Below are 10,240 nucleotides of genomic sequence, written 5' to 3' on the forward strand. Positions count from 1 at the left end.
TCCGTGGAGGCCTGTGATTGGACGAGAGGCTCCTTCAGATGGGTGAAGAGGTTCAGTGTGACGTCTGTAAAGTGTTTATCTTTATAAACAGAAGTTTCTCCATATTACCTCTACTAATGTTTTATAAACTCTGCACGTTTCTCATGTTTTATATTTTCACTTTTCAAAAATCAATACCATGATTCAAACTGATCATAACATCCAAATAAAAACTGACATTAATTCTTTTAAAATCTGTTTATTACACCACAGAAAAATACTGATCATAGAAATTGTAGACTTTCTGTACAAATTATAAAAACATTTTTGCTCTCTTCCAAAGTGAACTTGGTTTGGTCGTGAACATGAATCATGTTGAAATATAAACAACTTTTCTGACGATTGTCTGACTGAAATAGAAAACAATATTTTTAAGAAGTGTCCAGTATATTCAACGTTTTATTTTACAGTTGTCATTGATTGGTTCCAGTAAATATACAGAGTCAAAGGTAAAATATGAACAATATAATTAGTGTCACACCTCAGATTTCCTGCTCCATCAATTAAACCCTGAATTAATCATCTTAAGACGTCTGATTAAAAGTTAATTTTGACTTTAGTAAAATTTCAATTCTGTTTTCTGAAATTCTGGAATTTAACTAAAAGTAAAAAACAAGAAGAAATCTGTGACCACTTGAAGGAATGCAAAGACAAACACTTGTTAAAACTTCACTGGTGGTTTTCAGTTGCAGTCCACTTTCATATCTGGGCATAAAAGTTAAAATACGAAGTAAGACTTTTTTTTTGTTGTGTCTAAAAGTGTAAAATGTCTTTAGGCTGATTCGAGTCGTTCATTGGTCCTTCACCCAAAATGTTCAAAGTGAGATTTCACTAACAATCTTGAGAAAAAAAGTTTTCTGCAAATCCTTTTGAAACTTTCCACCTGGAAACAAACAAAACTCTGTTCTGGAAAATTCAGACTAAATCAATTTGTCAAACATTCATTCCTTCATTCAGACTCTGAGAAATCAACAGACAGTAAAACAGAACATTTCACATCAACATCCGACTGAAGCCAAACAACCAAAGTTTAAATCGGTCAAATTCAGACGGAGGACAAACAGCTGGAGTCCTCGTACGATTCATATATAGAAATGAATTATATTTGCGACAAAACATCAACATTTCCTTCATAAAAAGAGAAAACAGTTTTTAAGACAATAAAAATCAGTAACAAGAAGAAGAAAAGACAAAAAAAATCTCTCAAACAAGTTAAAAATATTAAACATTTAAAATAAAGAAAAACCTTTATACGTACGAAGGTGAAATTAGAAATAGACGAGATCTGTGGACGACTCAAACCAAATCAAAATGAGTTTAAACTTTTAAATTCTGAGTTTTGTGACAGATTTTCTTCCGTAGGTTCGTGAGTCGACACGTGAAGAACCTCGAGTGCGATGTCACTTCAGCTGCTTCATTTAATTTTTTCATTTTTCAACGTTTCAGTTACAGCAGCGAGATTAAAACTGATACGTGACTCACTTCCTGTTTCCTGCTCCGTTTGGCGTGTTTCCGACGGCACAGGGAGTTTGACCTTCTGTGTAAAGAGCCTTGAGATAATGTTGATTATGATTTGGTGCTAATAAAATTGAACTGAACTGATTGGCTGATCTTGATTAGTCAGTGAATTGCAGAAGCCTGAGGACAAACAGCTCCCTCTGCTGGACACTCCGGTAACAGGTTGAAAAACGTCTTTTCTCTAAATCATCAGGAGACGTTCACGGAAATAAAACAACCAGTCGACCTTTTCTTCTCTAAATGGTTCATTTGAAATATTTTTCCTTGTGTGACGAGAAAGTTTCATATGAACTTTTATACAAACAGTTCAACTAGAGTTGAAAACGTTCAGTTTTATGACAGATTGGCTGTAAAGCAGAACATTTAGTGGTTCTTCCTGGTCTAACTCTGCACTGAGAGTCCTGGGTTATTGGAAGTTTGATCCAATTGTAGAACGACTAAAAACTGGATTTGAATTTATTTCAGAAAAACGTGAAGTCGACCTGCCGCCACATTAAAGGAGTCGTGTGTAAAATCAGCTCATTAAACACACATTGAAACTCATTCTGTTGTGTTGACGACAGAGTTGAGTTTCTCCGTCTCCAGCTGAGCCCCCCCCTCCGCGGGGGGGTCGCCTCCGGACTTCTGAAAAGGAAGTCCGCTGGTTTTATAAAAGAGGAGGAGGTCCACGAGGAACGCCGACATCGCCAGGAAGCCAAACGCCTGGAGGAGGAGAAACATACAGGAAGTGAATGCAGAGATTCTGTAGAGAGAAAGAGAAGAAGAACTGCAGAGGAGACGAGGAAACAGCCAAGGAAAGGAGACAAGGAAACAGCCAAGGAAAGGAGACAAGGAAACAGCCAAGGAAAGGAGACGAGGAAACAGCCAAGGTAAGGAGACAAGGAAACAGCCAAGGAAAGGAGACAAGGAAACAGCCAAGGAAAGGAGACGAGGAAACAGCCAAGGTAAGGAGACAAGGAAACAGCCAAGGAAAGGAGACGAGGAAACAGCCAAGGAAAGGAGACGAGGAAACAGCCAAGGTAAGGAGACGAGGAAACAGCCAAGGAAAGGAGAAGAGGAAACAGCCAAGGAAAGGAGACGAGGAAACAGCCAAGGAAAGGAGACGAGGAAACAGCCAAGGAAAGGAGACGAGGAAACAGCCAAGGAAAGGAGACGAGGAAACAGCCAAGGAACAGAGACAAGGAAACAGCCAAGGAACGGAGACAAGGAAACAGCCAAGGAAAGGAGACGAGGAAACAGCCAAGGAAAGGAGACGAGGAAACAGCCAAGGAACGGAGACGAGGAAACAGCCAAGGAACAGAGACAAGGAAACAGCCAAGTAAAGGAGACGAGGAAACAGCCAAGGAAAGGAGACGAGGAAACAGCCAAGGAAAGGAGACGAGGAAACAGCCAAGGAAAGGAGACGAGGAAACAGCCAAGGAAAGGAGACGAGGAAACAGCCAAGGAAAGGAGACGAGGAAACAGCCAAGGAACGGAGACGAGGAAACAGCCAAGGAACGGAGACGAGGAAACAGCCAAGGAAAGGAGACGAGGAAACAGCCAAGGAAAGGAGACGAGGAAACAGCCAAGGAACGGAGACAAGGAAACAGCCAAGGAAAGGAGACGAGGAAACAGCCAAGGAACGGAGACGAGGAAACAGCCAAGGAACGGAGACAAGGAAACAGCCAAGGAAAGGAGACTCGGCCAATAGCAGGAAGGAAAAGAAACAGCTAAGTTAAGAGAGGGAAAGAAAGAAGGAGGTGTGGAATAAAGAAAACAAGTGGACAGAGAAGGAAAGACAGGAGAGGTAGGAGGCAAGGGAGCAATGAGGAAGAAGGAGGATATGAAGAGACAGGGATGAAAGTAGCAAAAGAAAGAAGGAGGTAGGAGAGGAAACAAGGAGCTAGGAGAGTAAAAGAGCAAACAATGAGGAACAGAGGAGGTAGGAAAGGAAAGAAGGTGATAGGGAATGACAGGAAGAAAAAGGAGGTGAGAAATTACAGGAGGAGTTATGAAAGGGAAAAATGTGTCTAGAAAAGGGAGGAACAATAGAAGGAAAAGAAGAAAGGAAGCAGTCAAGGAAAGGAGGAGGTAGGAAAGGAGGAGAAAAGGAGATGAAGTGTCTCACCACAGAACTTTTCTCCAGATCCGTTCCGTTGTTGTTCACCGCAAAAATGATGGAGGAGACGAAAAACAGGAGGGCGATGAGGGAGGTGTACCAGAAGTCCTGCAGGGGGGGAGGGGGGAGAGGAGGAGGAGGGGGGGGAGGGGGAGGAGGGAGAGAAGGAGGGGGAGGAGGATTGAGAGGAGGGAGAGAAGGAGGAGGGAGAGGAGGAGGAGGGGGAGGAGGGGGAGGAGGGAGAGAAGGAGGAGGGGGAGAGTTTTGAAAGATTGTAAAGCTTCTGGTAGAACGTCACTGAGATGAATCAAACTCTTCTTCAGTCTGAAAGTTCAAACTTCTACAAAACAAACAGTGAAAACCAAGATGGCCGACAGTCTGATCCCAGCGACACTGAAGAAACTTGAAAACATCAAGATTCTACATGAACTTCTGATCTTCAGGAAGAGCTTTCAGCAGGAGCTCAGGTTCAGAGTCTGGATCTTCTCCATCCTCCTCTCACTCAGGGTGGAGCAGCTCTTACCAGGTCGCGCCAGCAGGTGACGCCCACCCTGGCGTGCAGGGCGGTGGCGAGCAGCACGAGCAGCAGCAGCGTGAAGAGGAACGCCGTGCAGCTGACAAACTCAAAGAAGTAGAGGGCGAAGCAGCTGGAGCAGCTGCTGACCACCTCCTCCAGGATGAAGGCCACGAAGGAGAAGATCTGAGGAACACAAGAACATCAGCTCAGTGACTCCTCCCACAGGGCGGGGAACGCAAACCAGCAGACGACCACGAGACGCTTTCACAACATGAAATTATAAATCTGATGATTATCTGTACAATTATTGAAAGAGGAGGAAATTATGAAAAATTATCCATCACTGTTTCCTAAATGTTAACACCAGAAAATATGAAATGTAGCACGTGTCAGTGCACGTGATGTCCACTAGAGGGCGCCTCAACCCCCCCGACTTCTGTCCAGATCTGAATGAACCTGGAGATGCAGCGTTCACTTCTTTACATCTGTCTGTTATTAAATCTGCAGGAGACTAATTGTTTCCTCTGCTCTTAGCGACCAGGGGGAGGAGCTTCCTGCTCGACCGCCGGGACGAGCCCGGAGCCAGAGAGAGAAGGGGAGGAGCTTCCTGCTCGACCGCCGGGACGAGCCCGGAGCCAGAGAGAGAAGGGGAGGAGCTTCCTGCTCGACCGCCGGGACGAGCCCGGAGCCAGAGAGAGAATCTGAAGCCTCAGTTTCACACGTCGTCCAGCGCCATCTTGGTTGTTTGCATCCAGAAGTAACCATATTAGGAGGAGCAGGGGTGGAGCCTGGCTGAGAGCTAGAGGCCACGCCCACCTACATGACCCCAAAGGTGTGGACTCGAGTCACATGACTTGGACTCGAGTCAGACCCGAGTCATGAATGTGATGACTTTAGATTCACTTGGACTTGAGCCTTTTGACTTGATGAGACTTGCTCCTTTCCCCAAAACCCAAAGATTAAAAAGTATGTTATTAAGGAACGCTCTGTATCTCTCATTGTGTGTGTGTGCGTCTGTGTGCGTCTGTGTGTGTGTGCTGTCGGCACAACATCCAATCAAATTAGATCCAGGTTGTTTTGAAGCGACAGCATCCATCCAATCAAACTGCAGGTGAACCGATGAAGAGGAACTGTCAAACAACGCTCCAGTTAGGAAAACATGACCAAAGAGAGCTTCGTCCGGGTATAAAAACTACGAGGTGGTCAACAAAAAACGAAGTGCAGTCTAAACCTGCGTGTCGAAGATTACAGACGGAGACGCAACCACTTCCAACTTCGTTCGACATTTGAAGCACAAAGAACGGTAAGTTCTGAATGAAAGTCTACTTTTCTTTGTTGTGTAGTTAAATCAGCGAGGCTGTAAACTCACTGTTAACGTTACACACACGGTGATCTACTGTGAGTTCCCTCATTCATCACCCGTGAGAGGAGTAAAACATGAGTTAAATGTTAAAAATGACTGGTTAATAGTGCAATAAGGAAGTGCAATGTCAGCAAAAAAAATTTTCTGCAATTTCAATTGCACTTGTTTTAATAAATAAATACAGATTTTAAAAACATACATGTGTGTAAATATATTATTACTCTGTGATCAAAAGGACTCGAAACTCAAACTGCAGGACTTGGACTTGACTCGGGACTTGTCAGACTTGACTCGGGACTTGAGGGCAAAGACTTGAGACTTACTTGGGACTTGCAAAAAAATGACTTGGTCCCACCTCTGCATGACCCTGAGGAGTCTGATAACACAGATGCATCATGGGAAGGTCAACCTGAACATCCCCTTTCTGAGCTCCTGCTCCCGCTCATGTTGCAACAGCAGCTCAGAGATCTGCCAACGCAGCGCTCTGCACTTTCACTTCCCGGTCCCCCCCCCACACACACACCCCCACACACCCCCCCCCCCCCCCCACACACACCCCCCCACACACACACAGGAGGTGAAGCAACACGTGCTGACTCAGCGGTTTGTGTCAGCATCAGGTTCATGATGTGTGAACTCACCACTTCACAGACTTTGACCACGAAGCGGCGAGCGTCCAGCCGCTCCGACGGGACCTGGAGCCACGAGGTCTTGGGGTTCGGCGCCGTCGTGGGCGTGTACACTTCAGACGCCATGACGCCGCGAAGACACAACAGAGAGTTCCTGTGAGGACGACACGTGATGTCAGAAGGGATGTTGTGTGTCTGAACCACACAGCGCTCGCTGCTACACACTCTGGTTGTCTCTAAGTGTCGTCTCTGCTAGCAGCTAACTGTGTGTTACTGGTTCATATCAACAGTGTGTTACTGGTTCATATCAACTGTGTGTTACTGGTTCATATCAACTGTGTGTTACTGGTTCATATCAACAGTGTGTTACTGGTTCATATCAACTGTGTGTTACTGGTTCATATCAACTGTGTGTTACTGGTTCATATCAACAGTGTGTTACTGGTTCATATCAACAGTGTGTTACTGGTTCATATCAACTGTGTGTTACTGGTTCATATCAACTGTGTGTTACTGGTTCATATCAACTGTGTGTTACTGGTTCATATCAACAGTGTGTTACTGGTTCATATCAACTGTGTGTTACTGGTTCATATCAACTGTGTGTTACTGGTTCATATCAACAGTGTGTTACTGGTTCATATCAACAGTGTGTTACTGGTTCATATCAACTGTGTGTTACTGGTTCATATCAACTGTGTGTTACTGGTTCATATCAACAGTGTGTTACTGGTTCATATCAACTGTGTGTTACTGGTTCATATCAACTGTGTGTTACTGGTTCATATCAACTGTGTGTTACTGGTTCATATCAACTGTGTGTTACTGGTTCATATCAACTGTGTGTTACTGGTTCATATCAACTGTGTGTTTCTGTTGGAGGAAACAATGTGAACGTCACACAACAACACAACAACAACACAACAACAACACAAACTGAAGTAAACCTGCAGCTCTGATCGACTCTGGAGCTTCATGAACAGTTTAGACCCTGAAACACGAGGAACTCAGGAGGAGGCGTGGCCAGGAGGAGGCGTGGTCAGAAGGAGGTGTGGTAGGAGGACGTGTTGTCAGGAAGAGGTGTGGTCAGGAGGACGTGTGGTCAGGAGGACACATGGTCAGAAGGAGGCGTGGTCAGGAGGACACATGGTCAGGAGGACGTGTGGTCAGGAGGAGGCGTGGTCAGGAGGAGGCGTGGTCAGGAGGACGTGTGGTCAGGAGGAGGCGTGGTCAGGAGGACGTGTGGTCAGGAGGAGGCGTGGTCAGGAGGACGTGTGGTCAGGAGGAGGCGTGGTCAGGAGGACGTGTGGTCAGGAGGAGGCGTGGTCAGGAGGACGCATGGTCAGGAGGACACATGGTCAGAAGGAGGCGTGGTCAGGAGGACACATGGTCAGGAGGACGTGTGGTCAGGAGGAGGCGTGGTCAGGGGGACGTGTGGTCAGGAGGACGTGTGGTCAGGAGGAGGCGTGGTCAGGAGGACGTGTGGTCAAGAGGAGGCGTGGTCAGGAGGACGTGTGGTCAGGAGGAGGCGTGGTCAGGAGGAGGCGTGGTCAGGAGGACACATGGTCAGGAGGACACATGGTCAGAAGGAGGCGTGGTCAGGAGGACACATGGTCAGGAGGACGTGTGGTCAGGAGGAGGCGTGGTCAGGGGGACGTGTGGTCAGGAGGACGTGTGGTCAGGAGGAGGCGTGGTCAGGAGGACGTGTGGTCAAGAGGAGGCGTGGTCAGGAGGACGTGTGGTCAGGAGGAGGCGTGGTCAGGAGGACGCATGGTCAGAAGGAGGCGTGGTCAGGAGGAGGCGTGGTCAGAAGGAGGCGTGGTCAGGAGGAGGCGTGGTCAGGGGAACGTGTGGTCAGGAGGACGTGTGGTCAGGAGGAGGAGTGGTCAGGAGGAGGCGTGACCAGGATGAGGTGTGGTCAGGAGGAGGCGTGGTCAGGAGGAGGTGTGGTCAGAAGGACGTGTGGTCAGGAGGAGGCGTGGTCAGGAGGACGTGTGGTCAGGGGGACACGTGGTCAGGAGGCGTGGTCAGGAGGAGGCGTGGTCAGGGTGAGGTGTGGTCAGGAGGAGGCGTGGTCAGGAGGACGTGTGGTCAGGAGGAGGAGGCGTGGTCAGGGGGACACGTGGTCAGGAGGACGTGTGGTCAGGAGGAGGAGTGGTCAGGAGGAGTCGTGGTCAGGAGGAGGCGTGACCAGGATGAGGTGTGGTCAGGAGGAGGCGTGGTCAGGAGGACGTGTGGTCAGGAGGAGGCGTGGCCAGGATGAGGTGTGGTCAGGAGGACGTGTGGTCAGGAGGAGGTGTGGTCAGGAGGACGTGTGGTCAGGAGGAGGCGTGGTCAGGGGGACGTGTGGTCAGGAGGACGTGTGGTCAGGGGGACGTGTGGTCAGGAGGAGGCGTGGTCAGGAGGAGGCGTGGTCAGGAGGACGTGTGGTCAGGATGAGGCGTGGTCAGGAGGAGGAGGCGTGGTCAGGGGGACACGTGGTCACGCCGTGCTGCCACCGCTCCTCCTGACGGGAGAGGAGCAGGTCACATGGCAGCGACACATGCCTCAGGGTGCGTGGCAGACACACACACACAACAACAGGTCATTCTAACATCGTTAGTCAAATGAATAGAAAACACACAACATCACATCTCACAGAATATTTGTATTTTGTAATAAATCCACTGAAAACCTGTGTGAACCTGGAAGTGAAGATCTGATGTGTGTGTTTGTGTGTGTGTGAGAGTGAGTGTGTGTGAGAGTGTGTGTGTGTGTGAGAGTGAGTGAGAGTGTGTGTGTGTGTGAGACTGTGTGTGTGTGTGAGAGTGTGTGTGAGAGTGTGTGTGTCCGTGTGTAAGTGTGTGTGTGAGAGAGAGCGAGTGTGTGTGTGTGAGAGTGTGTGTCCGTTGTGTGTGTGAGTCTGTGTGAGTGTATGTGTGAGTGTGTGTATGTGTGAGTGTGTGTCTGTGTGTGAGAGAGTGTGTGTGTATGTGTGAGTGTGTGTATGTGTGAGTGTGTGTCTGTGTGTGAGAGAGTGTGTCCGGTGTGTGTGTGTGAGTGTGTGTGGAGTGTCTGTGTGTGTATGTGTGAGTGTGTGAGTGTGTGTCTGTGTGTGAGAGAGTGTGTCCGGTGAGTGTGTGTGTGTGTGTGTGTGAGTGTGTGTCTGTGTGAGTGTGTGTCTGTGTGTCTGTGTGTGAGAGAGTGTGTGTGAGTCTGTGTGTGTGCGTGTGTGTATGTGTGAGTGTGTGTCTGTGTGTGAGAGAGTGTGTCCGGTGTGTGTGTGAGTCTGTGTGTGTGTGTGTGTGCGTGTGTGTATGTGTGAGTGTGTGAGCGTGTGTGTATGTGTGAGTGTGTGTCTGTGTGTGAGAGAGTGTGTCCGGTGAGTGTGTGTGAGTGTGTGTCTGTCTGTGTGAGTGTGTGTCTCTGTGTGTCTGTGAGTGTGTGATGTTCTAATAAAGATGAAACGTCACAGAGCACCAGGTGGAATGAGAATCAGAGTTTGATCCGTTTCCGGTGTTTCAGGTTCATGAAACTCACCGGAAGTCACATCAAACAAAATAAAGGTTGTTGAACTCACGTTGGATCAGGAAACAAACTTCACTCTCGTCTCATCAAACTTCTGCAAACGTCTTCAAACTTCTTCACGATGATTCTGAGGAAACTAACTTCTTCAAACTTCCGCATTTAACGACTTTCTCTCCTCTCTCATCACTTCCGGTTTCAGCCTTTCAAACTAAAGTGGTTCCGGTAGCACACATCGCAGTTTCTGTCCCGTTTTATTTTATTTTAATGTTTAAGTTTGAATCTGAATCCCGTCGTTTTTTTAATAGAGGTAAAATAATCAGATTCCGCTTTAATAAATAATGATTTGATAAAACGAGATTTAACGTTCCGGTGATTTAACAAAGCTGCTCCTCCTCCTCTCCTCCGTGTCTCCTCCTCCCCGGCCTGTGCTGCCTGGGCTCGGCCTGCAGGAGGCGCTGCAGCTCGCTCCTCCTCCGTGTCTCCTCCTCCCCGGCCTGTGCTGCCTGGGCTCGGCCTGCAGGAGGCGCTGCAGCTCGCTCCTCCTCCGTGTCTCCTCCTCCCCGGTGTGT

At 47.9% G+C, this 10,240-nt stretch overlaps 2 protein-coding genes across 2 annotated transcripts; one reads left to right on the plus strand and one right to left on the minus strand.

Annotated features, from left to right (window-relative positions):
- Positions 1-222: 222 nt before the first annotated feature.
- cmtm6 (CKLF-like MARVEL transmembrane domain containing 6) lies at positions 223-9,859 on the minus strand. The gene is made up of 5 exons (XM_061080541.1): positions 9,724-9,859; positions 6,177-6,318; positions 4,179-4,355; positions 3,665-3,763; positions 223-2,259 (listed from the first exon to the last, which is right to left on the minus strand). The coding sequence occupies exons 2-5, from the start codon at positions 6,288-6,290 to the stop codon at positions 2,098-2,100; spliced, it is 552 nt and encodes a 183-aa protein (XP_060936524.1). The 5' UTR covers positions 6,291-6,318; positions 9,724-9,859; the 3' UTR covers positions 223-2,097.
- LOC133013785 (S-antigen protein-like) lies at positions 6,289-8,674 on the plus strand. The gene is made up of 2 exons (XM_061080830.1): positions 6,289-6,320; positions 7,255-8,674. Exons 1-2 carry the CDS (start codon positions 6,289-6,291, stop codon positions 8,672-8,674), a joined length of 1,452 nt encoding a protein of 483 aa, XP_060936813.1.
- Positions 9,860-10,240: the final 381 nt, after the last annotated feature.

Source organism: Limanda limanda, chromosome 11, assembly GCF_963576545.1.
Source record: "Limanda limanda chromosome 11, fLimLim1.1, whole genome shotgun sequence".
Lineage (NCBI taxonomy): Eukaryota > Metazoa > Chordata > Actinopteri > Pleuronectiformes > Pleuronectidae > Limanda > Limanda limanda.